This window comes from Salmo salar, chromosome ssa01, assembly GCF_905237065.1.
Source record: "Salmo salar chromosome ssa01, Ssal_v3.1, whole genome shotgun sequence".
NCBI classification, from domain to species: Eukaryota; Metazoa; Chordata; class Actinopteri; order Salmoniformes; family Salmonidae; genus Salmo; species Salmo salar.
The window spans coordinates 143,637,683-143,655,274 of record NC_059442.1 but is presented as its reverse complement, the minus strand read 5'-3'; the positions used below and the strand labels follow the sequence as shown (position 1 = coordinate 143,655,274).

Sequence of the window (17,592 nt, the reverse complement as noted above, 5' to 3'; positions counted from 1 at the left end):
ATTATTTTATTTATGTAAGTGAAGTACTTTGAATTGCACTGTTTTTGGTAAGAAATGTGCGATGTAAATTAAGTTTGATTTGATAAATCAAGTGCTATAATAAAATGCTATTTGCATGAAAATGCCATGGGGTGCATCGTTTATGTTATGGTTGGTGGCTCATTCTTTGATGGTATGCACATATTACAGCGTAGCTTTAAATATCTGTAAAGGACAGCGTCTGTAGAGGACAGCCTCTGTAGAGGACAGCCTCTGGATGGTGATGTGGTTTTGTATCATTTCTAGGCTACAAAAGATCATGAGGCATGCAATCCCACCCCCAGGAAAGCAGATGAAGAAATAGAATAGTGTGCATGTTGAGGTGAGACAGCTACTGTAAATGAACAAGTGAAAGGACATGACAGGACAATTGCATAAAGGAACAAGAGACCATATTTGTATTTCAGTATGACATTTATTGAGCAAATGCTGCTGGGAAATAGTTCATGATGAGTAAAGACATGGGATTGCAAACTGTAGCACCTCATTTATGTTCGCTATTTAAAGTCAAGTCCATCCTATGCATACAAGAATGGATGTGTGCGCATTTACATATTTATTTTCAATTGCACTCATTAGGTAAACATAATAGATACTGATAAAAAGCATGTTTAAGGCTCAGAGTTTCTTCAAGGTTCTTTATGCATTAGTTGCTTCGGTACTGTATGTTTATGATCATCAGTACATCGCACCATCGTCTTTCTCATTCTTCACTATATTGTGTTGTCGACGATTGTATTTTTGGCTCAGTTGGTATCTTCACATAAAAAGGCTAGTCCTTTTGAACATGTGTCTCTAAAGTGGATCCTCCAACCCAGGCACCCCTTCTTGAATTAACATTTGAATTAACATACATTTCTATCACTCTCCCACCCACATACAGTATGCATCTAAACTGTAACCCTTCCATCCATACATACAGGTTAGAGCGGAGGGGACTCCCTCCCTGAGCTAGCATGCAGACGCCCCCACCCGTGAGCCCTCCCGTGAACTGCAGGGAAAAATAAAGACAATTAATAATCTGTCCCACTACCACATTTCCCTGATATAATCCGCAGCAAAACCCTTTTAAAGCTTTCTCTCAACATGCATTTTTTAAACTTTAGCTTTGTCACATCATATGGCTTCTCTCGTTGCTTTTCTGTATGTTTGAGAGTGGTTATCTTTATTACATCGCTCTAGCTCTATGATTTCTTTGTTATGTTAGTTCTGGGTTGATTGCTTGTCGTCGTGTCATCTTTGTTCCTCCTGAGTGGGTTGGATGGAGCGCAGTTACTCAGTTTCAGTCACCACCTTGATGGACTGGGAAGAGTGTTTCTCCATCTTCTTGCTGGAGACTGTCTTCTCCTGCATCAAATCCTCAGACTCCTTCACAGTCTCGGTGACAGTGACTGATTTGGTGACATGCTTGGCCCCGTCCTCTCCAGTGGTGATGGTCTCCACTGTTTGGGTGATGACCACCTTCTGGTCCTTTGGATCATCTTTCTGGTCGGGGTCATCTTTAGTGGGGCTCTCGTCCACTCCATTTGAGATAACATCCTTCTCCTCTGCCTCTTTCCCACCCTCATCCTTCTTGTCCTTGTCCTCTGGGGAAGTCTTCTCCACATCTCCGTTCATGGCTGCGTCTTTCTTTTCTACCTTCTTCTCTTCCTCTGAATCACTCTTTTTGTCTACTTTCTCTTCTGCAGCCTTGGGGGCCTCTGACTTTGGAGCTTCTTGTTTGGGGGCCTCACCCTTAGGGGACTCTGCCTTGGGGGATCCTAATTTGGGAGATTCAGATTTGGGGGATCCTGTAGGTTTTGGGGATTCAGATTTTGGGGATCCTGTAAGTTTTGGGGATTCAGATTTGGGGGAGCCAGCAGGTTTGGGGGATTCAGATTTGGGGGAGCCAGCAGGTTTTGGGGATTCAGATTTAGGGGATCCAGCAGGTTTTGGGGATTCAGAAGTAGGGGATCCAGCAGGTTTTGGGGATTCAGATTTAGGGGATCCAGAAGGTTTTGGGGATTCAGAAGTAGGGGATCCAGCAGGTTTTGGGGATTCAGATTTAGGGGATCCAGCAGGTTTTGGGGATTCAGAAGTAGGGGATCCAGCAGGTTTTGGGGATTCAGATTTAGGGGATCCAGCAGGTTTTGGGGATTCAGAAGTAGGGGATCCAGCAGGTTTTGGGGATTCAGATTTAGGGGATCCAGCAGGTTTTGGGGATTCAGATTTAGGGGATCCAGCAGGTTTTGGGGATTCAGTTTTAGGGGATCCAGAAGGTTTTGGGGATTCAGATTTGGGGGATCCAGCAGGTTTTGGGGATTCAGATTTGGGGGAGCCAGGTTTTGGAGATTCAGATTTGGGGGTTACAGCTTTGGGGATTCATGTTTGGGGATCCAGCTTTTGGTGACTCAGACTTGGGGGACCCAGCCTTTGGGGATTCAGCTTTTAGGGAGTCTGGCTTGGAGGGCTTTGGGGCCTCAGATTTCTGGACCTCAACTTTTGGGGCCTCACTCTTGGGGGCTTCTGTTTTGGGAGCCTCTGCCTTGGCTACAGCTGCCTTCTCATCTGTTTTGTCTTTTTTCTCATCCTTTCCTTTCTTCTCATCTTCCTCATCCTTATCATCTCCATCTTTGGATCCTTTGTCACTACCTGCATCTTCATCTTGATCATCTCCCTCCTCTTCTCCCTCTCCTGTCTCCTCTTCTCCTCCGCTTCCCTTCTCTTTGTCAGGAGAGGACTTTGATTCTGGGGCTTTAGAGCACAGGACTGTCTCCTCTAATTCCCCCTCTCCTTCTCCCTCATCACCACCTTCTGTATCATCTTCCTTGTCACCCTCACCCTCTTCTCCTTTCTCACCCTCTTCTTCTTTTTCGCCCTCTTCCTCTTCATCACCACCTTCTTTGTCCTCCTCTTCCTCCTCAGCAGGTGTGCTGGAGCTAACTTGGGCATCAGTGGAGGCTACAACCTCTTCTGATTCACCCTCTCCCCCTTCTCCCTCTTCTCCCTCTGCTTCTTCTCCTCCCTCTTCTCCATCATCCTCTCCTTCATCTGTGGCCTCTGTCTCCAGAGCGGCAGAAAGCTCCTGGGCGATCTCAGCCAGGTCTTGGTCCATCTCATCCTTCTCATCCTCTACCCTGGTCTCCTCGATGATCTCCTCGACAAACTTATGCTGGACTTTCAGTTTGGGAGGCTCATACTTGGACTTCTTAGAGGAGGTGACGGTGTGGCGGTAAAGGAAAGTGCTAAAGTGGGTCTCTTCACCTTCTAGGAGTTTCCTGCAAGAACAGTAGAACATGAGATATAGTTTAGTGTAGGCCTAATATAAAAATGTAGTTTCTATATATAAATGAGATCTTTATATACTATTTTGTTTTGAAATTAGTAAACATATATTTAAAAAAAAGTTTTTTCAATGTTAGGCCTAATTAGCGCTCTGTCGTCGCATTGTACCTGTATGCAGCTATCTCAATGTCCAGGGCCATCTTGACATTGAGCAGGTCCTGGTACTCGCGCAGATGACGCGCCATCTCCCACTTCGTGCCCTTGAGCTCATTATCCAGCTGGTGGATGGTCTCCTGCAGAGAACAAGACCGAGAGACACAAGCTGGTTAAGAGCTATTATTTCTTATGCCTATATGGAACCCTGAAATAATACTTGGTTATTTCTTTTTGGTGTAGGGATGACACATTTCTCCATAAGGACACTGCTTTCTAAACATCATAAGAAAACTATCAAAAATACAATGTCATATTTTGTGATCCTGGTAATTACTTCACAAGCACATTTAAACTTGTATAGGCCTACATTTGAAACAGCACTTTGAGATTCCATTAAAACACATGCATTTAGGGCCCACATAATAAAACAATTTAGTTCGTTCAAAATCAAAACTAATGCAATATGTGGGAACACAATGCAAGTGTGTGTCTTTCTCTCTATAAATGTAGGGGACTCTCCTTATAAGTAGACCTACATTTAAAATAAGAATAAAAACCTCAAAGGTGTCGTGATAATATTCTCAATTTGAAATCAACGAAAAACATATCTTATTATATAATTTATTCTCTCCACTACATTGCTTCTCTTTACACAAAGAACACAACTTTATAGAATACTTCACCATTAAGCCTGTGGCTGGAGGTTTCTGTATGAAAATAATGCCTACAGCGGGTCTCATCATACCTGCAGGCTGGACAGGTCGCTGTTGTGTCGGTCCTCGATGTCATTCAACTGCCTCTCCAGTGACTCCCTGGTTCCACGGACGGACTCTAACTCCACGGTCTTGGACTGGAGCTGGCGGCGGTAGTCTGCTATCTCATCACGGGCGGACTTGATTGCATCTTTGTTTTGTTCCGCAGCATCAGTGAGCTTGGAATAGCGGCACATGAACCAGTCCTCCACCTGCTGCAGGTTCTGGTTGGAGTGGCCCTCGAGCTGGGTGCGGATCTCCCGGAGCGCCTCGGTGATGTCCGTCTTCTGGATGTCTTTCCTCTCCATGGTCACCTGCGACGCCTGCACCTGGGCGAACAGGTCGCTCACCTCTTCCTCGTGGTTGTTGCGAATAAAGGCAATCTCGTCATGCAGTGACTGAACTTTCTTCTCCAACTCTGACTTCACCAAATCAGAGTCGGTCATATCTTTTCTCAACGCCCGGATGATGCCTTCCGTCTCATCCCTGATGCGGGCTTCCTCATCGAAACGGTCCCTAATTCTCTGGATGTCATCCTCGACGTGGTCCGTGTCGAGCTGGATCTGCGCTTTATCGTGGTGAATCTGCTCCAGCATGGAGCGCAGCTCCTGGAGTTCCTGGTCGTATAAATCGCCTAGCTGGGATTGCGACACCTGCTTCTGCCGCAGCGTCTGGATCTCCTCTTCGATATGGCTGTTCTGCTGCTCCAGGTAGTGCACCTTGTCGATGTAACCGGCGAAGCGGTCGTTGAGCCCCTGGAGCTGCTCTTTCTCGTTGGAGCGCTTGTAGTCTCCGTTCGTTTGATTGAAATCAACGCTGTCGGCGGAGCTGAGGAGTGTGGAGCTGTACATTCGGGCTACCGGCATATTGACGCTCCTCTTGTAGGAGGAGGTCATCGTGGAGCCTGGGCTTGCCCGGGACCAGGACTGAGAACGGAACCCGCTGGAGGGGGTGCCAGTGGAGCGGCCGTAGGTGGTCCTACTATCCATACTTCTCCTGAATGGACTCCCTATCGTGTCCACCGGGTGGTAACTCATCCGGCCAGACCAGGGGTTGCGTGTGCAGATGGAAGGGAAGGTGTGCGAGGTGGAGGAGTGGTGTGTGTGTCTGTTTGCAGGTGCGGGGTGGATGGCGCTCACAGCATTCTTAGTCTCACCGGCTGTCCTTTATATAGGAGAAGCTTTATCGCTAACAAGGCAGCGACTGTTTTTACTGGCCCATTGATCGAACGGAGGGGGAGGGCCATGTCTCAACCCTTCATACTCTATGTAAGTGAAACACTACTTGCTTGTGTGAGGGTTCGTGGGTGGCCGTTTGAAAAGCAGAGGAATGATCACACATACGGAGAAAAAAGGAAATGGGGTGATTATCATTAGGATTTTTGGGATAGCTCATGTGTCCTTGACGTTGATGTGTTTATCATTTGTCTCTTGTCACAGAGGGAATATAGAGTTTCCTCCAAACATTGAACATTAGAATAAGAGAGAAAATTATACATGCATCTCTGCATTTGCTAATTCAACCAGCCAACGTGCAGCATTACTATGCATGGAAATATAACTTATGGAGCAGTTCAATGACCCATGTTAATTATTATTTCCCCTATTATTAGTTAGCAAAAAAGGTTATACCAGAAATGATCAATTTACCGATGCAATTTAGAGCGATAACAATATCGACACCATGGACAGCGACTTAATGCAGCAAAACACCATTACCGTCCTTTACAAGTGTTTGAAAAGTGTTGAAAATGTTTCTCTTAAATTGAACAGAATGATTGATCATTAAATTAATTGAATTAATAATGTATATTTGCCAATGAACATGTGCAAAGCCGAACCAATTTCCTATATTGATGTTTTGCTTGTGCTAAGTCTTCAATAATAGGTGATTGATTACTTCTTGACAGGAAACCTCCCAAGATCAAAGGGATTACCATCAGTGACCTACCGATGACGTATAAAGTGAGACTACCATGAGGGGGGTTGGTTCAATCAATATCATGCATTTATGTGACCACTTATAACTTTCAGGAAATGTTGAAGCATTAATCATAGTTGTAGTTATTGACAGCTATTGGAATAGATTACAGTTATGATCAGCCTGTGCTTATATGCAAGCAATTTACCCCATTCAATAGTATATATTACCTTCATAATGCATATCATAATATGTTATGGACAAATTTGCCCTTTTATTTTGAGCCACTTCAAACCAAAGCATTTCAGTAGTGATGAATAGGCATCCAAACTGCAACACTGTTTTTTTCTATAATTACATTCCTCAGAATGACTTTGTAACTCTATCTGTCCAACTCTAACAATGATGGGAAACACTTTGATTAATATGGTTTCACAAACAGATACAGAATACAATGCATAAGTTACAGTCTTTGGGTTGCGGATGAGAGCACATTGGATAGAGAGGCTGCTATCTCCTCCCTGCATTGAGATGATTTCTCTAAGGAGTGAAGCTGCAGTGTTGGTTGACAGATCTGATTGGCTGCAGTGTGTTGTCAGTCTTATTGATTCCCATTCAGTCCTGCTCTACCCATTTCAGAGGTAACTAAGGTCATTGCAAACCCTGAAACTGAAGCAGGTAATGCAACAAAATGGCTGCCTCTGGTTTTGGCCAATTGACTGCCTTTAATGACAATATTTCATCCTATGAAAACCAGTGATTAAAAATTCAAAAGGCACTTGCACATCTGAGCTATCTTTGTTGCAGGCACATGGTAAGAATTGAATAACATGAGAAAAAATAAGAAACCTGCACACTGCTCTTGCTAGTATCCCTTAATAAAGAGCAGTGAAACTAGCAAGAGCAGTGTGCGAGTTTCTTCTTTATTCTCATACTATGAAAACCAGCAAGACTATTTTTGACAAACGGCAAGGCTATTTTTGCCTCCCAGAACATTATTACCCACAATAAGATTTATATTGTTTGTCAGGATTGATTCAGATTCTCCAGTCGCCTTTAAAAACCCTTGTTTTATACCACAGTTAAGAGGGAAGAATAAGTTATTCCCATCTCTGAGACTTAATTAGACACTTGTCACTTATCACCCATTTGTATTCTGTTATCTCACTCATTGTTTTTCCATTGCAACAGTTAGCTCTGTGGAGTGAGCCCTAACGCATTTGAGAGCTCAGACAATTTCAGATTGTGTTTGTCCCAGAGAGAGAGAGAGGGAGAGAGAGGGAGAGATAGTTACCATGCCTCACTACATAAAAGTGATTCTCTCATCCTTACTGAATGTGTGTGAATGTGTGTTGTTGTGGCTGAGTTAACATGAGCGATGTATATGGCCCTATACTCACTTTCTCCTGGCTGATCCTTGTGACCTAGAGGTAGACACCTGGCCTCTGTTGCCTCTTTCTCTCTCTGCTCTCCTGCTGGCCTCAGCCTTTTAAACATGTACATCACCACCAGTGGCGATTTTAGCATGTAAATCTTGGTGGAGTAAAACACAACACAACACTAAACAATACATTAATTGCACTATAACGGTGACAAACGGTGCCCACAAACTGTTAGGGCCTATATAAAGCTGTCCCAACAGCAGAGTCCCAACAGCAGTCCCAACATCTTACCACTGCTACACCTGGCTATCAGCGGAGCCTTGTCTGGCAGCAAAACAGTTCATTCAGCCTCATTTACAGCTTTAAAAAAAAAACATAGTTGATATGGCTGACTTGCTTAAAACAAATATGGTTTCTAATGACAATTTAGATGTATAAACTATGGCTTACGGGGATGACAAGCGGATAAGAAGCAATCTGTAATTTCGATTAAGACATGAGCGAGCTAGGACGGACGTGGTCGATATACCTATTTGTTTCGGCACTTTGAAATGTACAACGACACAATTCAGAACATGTGCCGTTCTTACAGTGTTCTCCCTGTACACCAAGTCAGAACAATAGGCTAAATAAAGGGGCCATATAAGCAGACAATGAAAGCTCTTACAATATTCAATGATTACATTTCTCTAAAACAGGTTATAGGCTACATGTGCACCACCAAGTCAGATCAGTAGGCGAAATTAAGAGAGGAAAATAGACCAAATTATTAGGGTGAGGCATGTTGACTACTAACAGCTTACTACACAACATACACTTAGTATTACTTTCTTAGATACAGTATGCATATCTCCCTGGCATATTACATCATTTATGCAGCAGCATACAAGACATTTTTGTACTCGCCTTGTTGTGCTGTGATCACTTGAACAGGAAGGTGGCGGGGCGGTCCTTCGTGGGCAAATTTTGTTATCAAAGTCTGGCATTCTCTGGATTTATGGGGCTTTCAAGACAACTGGGAACTCAGAAAAACAAGGTTGAATCATGATCTTCAGATCGTAGCTCTAGAAAGACACCCGAGTTCCAGATTTACAATTCCGAGTTGGATGACCGTTCAAAACATATTTTCACAGTCAGGGCTCATGCTTCATTGACAGCATGACCAATGCTGAATGTTTATAATTTTAGACTTGGAAAAGAGACCCTTAATCCCAGATTTGGGACCACACAGCCACTCCACTGAATAGCAGGCTAGTGATTGCTTTTCAATGCTTGCAGTTAGCCACTGGTTCCTTCCAAACTGTAACGTCTGCGTCCAACTCATACTTCTAAACACATAGATCCCCGGAACACAGCCCACTTTCCAGCTCACTCTCCAGATCCCAATCACCGGAATTCTAATCACCTGTTCACACACCTGCATGTCATCATCCCACACTATTTAGTTCAGTTCCTTGCACCCAATCACTGTGAGGTATTGTTTGTTTTGAGACACACTTCTTTCGGAGCTCTGTTTTTTCTTGTCCTTCATGCCTCCCATGTATGATCGTTTTTGCCTGCCTCCCTCACGACACCTTTTGCCTATTACCTGCCTGTACTGTTGCCATTTTGGACCTACCGTGTAGGACCTTCTGCCTGCCCCTGGACCCAGCTACCTGCCTCCTCCTATGGTCCTTTCCAATAAACACCTGCTGCGCTCTGCGCTTGAAACCAGCTCTCTGTCTCATATCGTGTTCATTACAGAATACCTCACCAAACACGACAGATGGATTCAGCGGAGCTGCAGCTACATCTAGCCCGACAGGAGGAATGGCTCGATGAACTCTGCGACCTCTTCACCAGTCCATTCCTTCTTCACCCATATCAGGTGCCACAGCCTCCTCTCGTTTATCCTCCTCTATATCCATGCCTAATAAATATGATGCTCCCCAGGGAAATGTCAAGGATTTTTCATGCAGTGTAACCTGTACATAGACCATCACCCCGCTGACTTCACCTCTGACAAAGAAAGGGTGGACTTTGTCATCTCCCTACTCACAGGCAAAGCTCTGGATTGGGTCACAGCCCTGTGGGCCGCTCAAAGATCTGATCTGTCCTCTAATTTATTTAATATTGTTTTACTTTCCTAATTTATTTAATATTGTTTAACTATCCTATTTTTTTCATATTGTTTTACTATCCTAATTTATTTAATATGGTTTTACTATCCTAATTTATCTATCTTAATTTTACATTTGTCTATCTTAATTTTATATTTGTCTAGAAATGTATTGTTGTCACGCCCTGGCCAGTATAAGGGTTAATTGTCATTGTAGTTTGGTCAGGACGTGGCAGAGGGTATTCGTTTTATGTGGTTCGGGGTGGTGTGTTTGTTGAAGGGGCATTTGATTTAAGTATTCCGGGGTGTTTGGGCACTGTTTGATATTCATGTTTTTCTATGTTTAGTCTAGTGAGTCTGTTTCTATGTTTGGTTAATTGGGGTTGGGACTCTCAGTTGAAGGCAGGTGTTGTCTATTTGCCTTTGATTGAGAGTCCCATGTATTAGGGTGTGTTTGTCATTTGTGGGAGATTGTTCTGTGTTTAGCCTTGTGCCTTGCCAGACTGTTTTGTTGATCGTTCGTTCTTTTGTTATTTTGGTGTTCATTTTGAATTTATTAAACGTCAAGATGAGCATACACATACATACCTGCTGCATTTTGGTCCTCCTTTACCAACGACAACCGTGACAATTGTTTTTATCTTTCTCACTTTTTTATTATTTTATTTATGTAAGTGAAGTACTTTGAATTGCACTGTTTTTGGTAAGAAATGTGCGATGTAAATTAAGTTTGATTTGATAAATCAAGTGCTATAATAAAATGCTATTTGCATGAAAATGCCATGGGGTGCATCGTTTATGTTATGGTTGGTGGCTCATTCTTTGATGGTATGCACATATTACAGCGTAGCTTTAAATATCTGTAGAGGACAGCCTCTGTAGAGGACAGCCTCTGTAGAGGACAGCCTCTGGATGGTGATGTGGTTTTGTATCATTTCTAGGCTACAAAAGATCATGAGGCATGCAATCCCACCCCCAGGAAAGCAGATGAAGAAATAGAATAGTGTGCATGTTGAGGTGAGACAGCTACTGTAAATGAACAAGTGAAAGGACATGACAGGACAATTGCATAAAGGAACGAGAGACCATATTTGTATTTCAGTATGACATTTATTGAGCAAATGCTGCTGGGAAATAGTTCATGATGAGTAAAGACATGGGATTGCAAACTGTAGCACCTCATTTATGTTCGCTATTTAAAGTCAAGTCCATCCTATGCATACAAGAATGTATGTGTGCGCATTTACATATTTATTTTCAATTGCACTCATTAGGTAAACATAATAGATACTGATAAAAAGCATGTTTAAGGCTCAGAGTTTCTTCAAGGTTCTTTATGCATTAGTTGCTTCGGGTACTGTATGTTTATGATCATCAGTACATCGCACCATCGTCTTTCTCATTCTTCACTATATTGTGTTGTCGACGATTGTATTTTTGGCTCAGTTGGTATCTTCACATAAAAAGGCTAGTCCTTTTGAACATGTGTCTCTAAAGTGGATCCTCCAACCCAGGCACCACTTCTTGAATTAACATTTGAATTAACATACATTTCTATCACTCTCCCACCCACATACAGTATGCATCTAAACTGTAACCCTTCCATCCATACATACAGGTTAGAGCGGAGGGGACTCCCTCCCTGAGCTAGCATGCAGACGCCCCACCCGTGAGCCCTCCCGTGAACTGCAGGGAAAAATAAAGACAATTAATAATCTGTCCCACTACCACATTTCCCTGATATAATCCGCAGCAAAACCCTTTTAAAGCTTTCTCTCAACATGCATTTTTTAAACTTTAGCTTTGTCACATCATATGGCTTCTCTCGTTGCTTTTCTGTATGTTTGAGAGTGGTTATCTTTATTACATCGCTCTAGCTCTATGATTTCTTTGTTATGTTAGTTCTGGGTTGATTGCTTGTCGTCGTGTCATCTTTGTTCCTCCTGAGTGGGTTGGATGGAGCGCAGTTACTCAGTTTCAGTCACCACCTTGACGGACTGGGAAGAGTGTTTCTCCATCTTCTTGCTGGAGACTGTCTTCTCCTGCATCAAATCCTCAGACTCCTTCACAGTCTCGGTGACAGTGACTGATTTGGTGACATGCTTGGCCCCGTCCTCTCCAGTGGTGATGGTCTCCACTGTTTGGGTGATGACCACCTTCTGGTCCTTTGGATCATCTTTCTGGTCGGGGTCATCTTTAGTGGGGCTCTCGTCCACTCCATTTGAGATAACATCCTTCTCCTCTGCCTCTTTCCCACCCTCATCCTTCTTGTCCTTGTCCTCTGGGGAAGTCTTCTCCACATCTCCGTTCATGGCTGCGTCTTTCTTTTCTACCTTCTTCTCTTCCTCTGAATCACTCTTTTTGTCTACTTTCTCTTCTGCAGCCTTGGGGGCCTCTGACTTTGGAGCTTCTGGTTTGGGGGCCTCACCCTTAGGGGACTCTGCCTTGGGGGATCCTAATTTGGGAGATTCAGATTTGGGGATCCTGTAGGTTTTGGGGATTCAGATTTTGGGGATCCTGTAAGTTTTGGGGATTCAGATTTGGGGGAGCCAGCAGGTTTGGGGATTCAGATTTGGGGGAGCCAGCAGGTTTTGGGGATTCAGATTTAGGGGATCCAGCAGGTTTTGGGGATTCAGAAGTAGGGGATCCAGCAGGTTTTGGGGATTCAGATTTAGGGGATCCAGAAGGTTTTGGGGATTCAGAAGTAGGGGATCCAGCAGGTTTTGGGGATTCAGATTTAGGGGATCCAGCAGGTTTTGGGGATTCAGAAGTAGGGGATCCAGCAGGTTTTGGGGATTCAGATTTAGGGGATCCAGCAGGTTTTGGGGATTCAGAAGTAGGGGATCCAGCAGGTTTTGGGGATTCAGATTTAGGGGATCCAGCAGGTTTTGGGGATTCAGATTTAGGGGATCCAGCAGGTTTTGGGGATTCAGTTTTAGGGGATCCAGAAGGTTTTGGGGATTCAGATTTGGGGATCCAGCAGGTTTTGGGGATTCAGATTTGGGGGATCAGCAGGTTTTGGGGATTCAGATTTGGGGGAGCCAGGTTTTGGAGATTCAGATTTGGGGTTACAGCTTTGGGGGATTCATGTTTGGGGGATCCAGCTTTTGGTGACTCAGACTTGGGGGACCCAGCCTTTGGGGATTCAGCTTTTAGGGAGTCTGGCTTGGAGGGCTTTGGGGCCTCAGATTTCTGGACCTCAACTTTTGGGGCCTCACTCTTGGGGGCTTCTGTTTTGGGAGCCTCTGTCTTGGCTACAGCTGCCTTCTCATCTGTTTTGTCTTCTTTCTCATCCTTTCCTTTCTTCTCATCTTCCTCATCCTTATCATCTCCATCTTTGGATCCTTTGTCACTACCTGCATCTTCATCTTGATCATCTCCTCCTCTTCTCCCTCTCCTGTCTCCTCTTCTCCTCCGCTTCCCTTCTCTTTGTCAGGAGAGGCCTTTGATTCTGGGGCTTTAGAGCACAGGACTGTCTCCTCTAATTCCCCCTCTCCTTCTCCCTCATCACCACCTTCTGTATCATCTTCCTTGTCACCCTCACCCTCTTCTCCTTTCTCATCCTCTTCTTCTTTTTTGCCCTCTTCCTCTTCATCACCACCTTCTTTGACCTCCTCTTCCTCCTCAGCAGGTGTGCTGGAGCTAACTTGGGCATCAGTGGAGGCTACAACCTCTTCTGATTCACCCTCTCCCCCCTTCTCCCTCTTCTCCCTCTGCTTCTTCTCCTCCCTCTTCTCCCTCATCCTCTCCTTCATCTGTGGCCTCTGTCTCCAGAGCGGCAGAAAGCTCCTGGGCGATCTCAGCCAGGTCTTGGTCCATCTCATCCTTCTCATCCTCTACCCTGGTCTCCTCGATGATCTCCTCGACAAACTTATGCTGGACTTTCAGTTTGGGAGGCTCATACTTGGACTTCTTAGAGGAGGTGACGGTGTGGCGGTAAAGGAAAGTGCTAAAGTGGGTCTCTTCACCTTCTAGGAGTTTCCTGCAAGAACAGTAGAACATGAGATATAGTTTAGTGTAGGCCTAATATAAAAATGTAGTTTCTATATATAAATGAGATCTTTATACACTATTTTGTTTTGTAAATTAGTAAACATATATTTAAAAAAAAAGTTTTTTCAATGTTAGGCCTAATTAGCGCTCTGTCGTCGCATTGTACCTGTATGCAGCTATCTCAATGTCCAGGGCCATCTTGACATTGAGCAGGTCCTGGTACTCGCGCAGATGACGCGCCATCTCCCACTTCGTGCCCTTGAGCTCATTATCCAGCTGGTGGATGGTCTCCTGCAGAGAACAAGACCGAGAGACACAAGCTGGTTAAGAGCTATTATTTCTTATGCCTATATGGAACCCTGAAATAATACTTGGTTATTTTTTTTTGGTGTAGGGATGACACATTTCTCCATAAGGACACTGCTTTCTAAACATCATAAGAAAACTATCAAAAATACAATGTCATATTTTGTGATCCTGGTAATTACTTCACAAGCACATTTAAACTTGTATAGGCCTACATTTGAAACAGCACTTTGAGATTCCAATAAAATATTGCAATAACAATTGAAATTGTGAACTCCTCCTGTCTCATTTATGAAAAGTGAAAGTGCAAATAATTGGATAGGTTGGACTGTTGTTGTGTTAAATAATGTATTCGGACGCAGTGAACAGCACTGTTTTCAAGGGCCCCGAGTCTCTGGCTCAGCAACGAAAAAATAACAAAAAAAACAGTCTGCTGCATTATGTCTTCCCAACCCTATAATGTTGACGTGCCCAAGTGTCGCAGCTTATGCGTAGCCTAATGCTCCAACATTTGGAGATGTTACATCTGTGTCCATAAGATGTCAGCATTGTGCCATTTAGGCAGTCTAAAGCAAAAGCGCAGACACCACCATTGCGCAGAGTTTATAGCCTAGTTAAAACGCATGCATTTAGGGCCCACATAATAAAACAATTTAGTTCGTTCAAAATCAAACTAATGCAATATGTGGGGACACAATGCAAGTGTGTGTCTTTCTCTCTATAAATGTAGGGGACTCTCCTTATAAGTAGACCTACATTTAAAATAAGAATAAAAACCTCAAAGGTGTCGTGATAATATTCTCAATTTGAAATCAACGAAAAACATATCTTATTATATAATTTATTCTCTCCACTACATTGCTTCTCTTTACACAAAGAACACAACTTTATAGAATACTTCACCATTAAGCCTGTGGCTGGGGGTTTCTGTATGAAAATAATGCCTACAGCGGGTCTCATCATACCTGCAGGCTGGACAGGTCGCTGTTGTGTCGGTCCTCGATGTCATTCAACTGCCTCTCCAGTGACTCCCTGGTTCCACGGACGGACTCTAACTCCACGGTCTTGGACTGGAGCTGGCGGCGGTAGTCTGCTATCTCATCACGGGCGGACTTGATTGCATCTTTGTTTTGTTCCGCAGCATCAGTGAGCTTGGAATAGCGGCACATGAACCAGTCCTCCACCTGCTGCAGGTTCTGGTTGGAGTGGCCCTCGAGCTGGGTGCGGATCTCCCGGAGCGCCTCGGTGATGTCCGTCTTCTGGATGTCTTTCCTCTCCATGGTCACCTGCGACGCCTGCACCTGGGCGAACAGGTCGCTCACCTCTTCCTCGTGGTTGTTGCGGATAAAGGCAATCTCGTCATGCAGTGACTGAACTTTCTTCTCCAACTCTGACTTCACCAAATCAGAGTCGGTCATATCTTTTTTCAACGCCCGGATGATGCCTTCCGTCTCATCCCTGATGCGGGCTTCCTCGTCGAAACGGTCCCTAATTCTCTGGATGTCATCCTCGACGTGGTCCGTGTCGAGCTGGATCTGCGCTTTATCGTGGTGAATCTGCTCCAGCATGGAGCGCAGCTCCTGGAGTTCCTGGTCGTATAAATCGCCTAGCTGGGATTGCGACACCTGCTTCTGCCGCAGCGTCTGGATCTCCTCTTCGATTTGGCTGTTCTGCTGCTCCAGGTAGTGCACCTTGTCGATGTAACCGGCGAAGCGGTCGTTGAGCCCCTGGAGCTGCTCTTTCTCGTTGGAGCGCTTGTAGTCTCCGTTCGTTTGATTGAAATCAACGCTGTCGGCGGAGCTGAGGAGTGTGGAGCTGTACGCTCGGGCTACCGGCATATTGACGCTCCTCTTGTAGGAGGAGGTCATCGTGGAGCCTGGGCTTGCCCGGGACCAGGACTGAGAACGGAACCCGCTGGAGGGGGTGCCAGTGGAGCGGCCGTAGGTGGTCCTACTATCCATACTTCTCCTGAATGGACTCCCTATCGTGTCCACCGGGTGGTAACTCATCCGGCCAGACCAGGGGTTGCGTGTGCAGATGGAAGGGAAGGTGTGCGAGGTGGAGGAGTGTGTGTGTGTGTGTGTTTGCAGGTGCGGGGTGGATGGCGCTCACAGCATTCTTAGTCTCACCGGCTGTCCTTTATATAGGAGAAGCTTTATCGCTAACAAGGCAGCGACTGTTTTTACTGGCCCATTGATCGAACGGAGGGGAGGGCCATGTCTCAACCCTTCATACTCTATGTAAGTGAAACACTACTTGCTTGTGTGAGGGTTCGTGGGTGGCCGTTTGAAAAGCAGAGGAATGATCACACATAGGGAGAAAAAGGAAATGGGGTGATTATCATTAGGATTTTTGGGATAGCTCATGTGTCCTTGACGTACATGTGTTTATCATTTGTCTCTTGTCACAGAGGGAATATAGAGTTTCCTCCAAACATTGAACATTAGAATAAGAGAGAAAATTATACATGCATCTCTGCATTTGCTAATTCAACCAGCCAACGTGCAGCATTACTATGCATGGAAATATAACTTATGGAGCAGTTCAATGACCCATGTTAATTATTATTTCCCCTATTATTAGTTAGCAAAAAAGGTTATACCAGAAATGATCAATTTACCGATGCAATTTAGAGCGATAACAATATCGACACCATGGACAGCGACTTAATGCAGCAAAACACCATTACCGTCCTTTACAAGTGTTTGAAAAGTGTTGAAAATGTTTCTCTCAAATTGAACAGAATGATTGATCATTAAATTAATTGAATTAATAATGTATATTTGCCAATGAACATGTGCAAAGCCGAACCAATTTCCTATATTGATGTTTTGCTTGTGCTAAGTCTTCAATAATAGGTGATTGATTACTTCTTGACAGGAAACCTCCCAAGATCAAAGGGATTACCATCAGTGACCTACCGATGACGTATAAAGTGAGACTACCATGAGGGGGTTGGTTCAATCAATATCATGCATTTATGTGACCACTTATAACTTTCAGGAAATGTTGAAGCATTAATCATAGTTGTAGTTATTGACAGCTATTGGAATAGATTGCAGTTATGATCAGCCTGTGCTTATATGCAAGCAATTTACCCCATTCAATAGTATATATTACCTTCATAATGCATATCATAATATGTTATGGACAAATTTGCCCTTTTATTTTGAGCCACTTCAAACCAAAGCATTTATGTAGTGATGAATAGGCATCCAAACTGCAACACTGTTTTTTTCTATAATTACATTCCTCAGAATGACTTTGTAACTCTATCTGTCCAACTCTAACAATGATGGGAAACACTTTGATTAATATGGTTTCACAAACAGATACAGAATACAATGCATAAGTTACAGTCTTTGGGTTGCGGATGAGAGCACATGGGATAGAGAGGCTGCTATCTCCTCCCTGCATTGAGATGATTTCTCTAAGGAGTGAAGCTGCAGTGTTGGTTGACAGATCTGATTGGCTGCAGTGTGTTGTCAGTCTTATTGATTCCCATTCAGTCCTGCTCTACCCATTTCAGAGGTAACTAAGGTCATTGCAAACCCTGCAACTGAAGCAGGTAATGCAACAAAATGGCTGCCTCTGGTTTTGGCCAATTGACTGCCTTTAATGACAATATTTCATCCTATGAAAACCAGTGATTAAAAATTCAAAAGGCACTTGCACATCTGAG

General features: G+C 44.1%; 2 protein-coding genes across 2 annotated transcripts; both read right to left on the bottom strand.

Annotated features, from left to right (window-relative positions):
- Positions 1-699: 699 nt before the first annotated feature.
- On the bottom strand, positions 700-5,361 carry LOC123723974 (neurofilament medium polypeptide). Its single transcript, XM_045691602.1, has 4 exons — positions 4,205-5,361; positions 3,472-3,596; positions 2,406-3,296; positions 700-1,984 (listed from the first exon to the last, which is right to left on the bottom strand). The coding sequence occupies exons 1-4, from the start codon at positions 5,246-5,248 to the stop codon at positions 1,312-1,314; spliced, it is 2,733 nt and encodes a 910-aa protein (XP_045547558.1). The 5' UTR covers positions 5,249-5,361; the 3' UTR covers positions 700-1,311.
- Positions 5,362-10,701: 5,340 nt separating this feature from the next.
- On the bottom strand, positions 10,702-15,986 carry LOC123725530 (neurofilament medium polypeptide-like). The gene is given in 7 exon segments (XM_045691599.1): positions 10,702-12,092; positions 12,388-12,527; positions 12,687-12,988; positions 12,991-13,304; positions 13,306-13,593; positions 13,771-13,895; positions 14,876-15,986. Coding segments are annotated over 7 exon segments (2,727 nt in total). The 5' UTR covers positions 15,920-15,986; the 3' UTR covers positions 10,702-11,578.
- Positions 15,987-17,592: the final 1,606 nt, after the last annotated feature.

Coding starts and splice junctions, on each gene's coding strand:
- LOC123723974 (XM_045691602.1), bottom strand. CDS start 5,248: ATGAGTTACCACCCGGTGGACACGATAGGGAGTCCATTCAGGAGAAGT. Junction 3,597..4,204: donor GCGACCTGTCCAGCCTGCAG/GTATGATGAGAC, acceptor TGTTCTCTGCAG/GAGACCATCCACCAGCTGGA. Junction 1,985..2,405: donor CCAAAAGCTGGATCCCCAAA/CATGAATCCCCA, acceptor TGGATCCCCTAC/TTCTGAATCCCCAAAACCTG.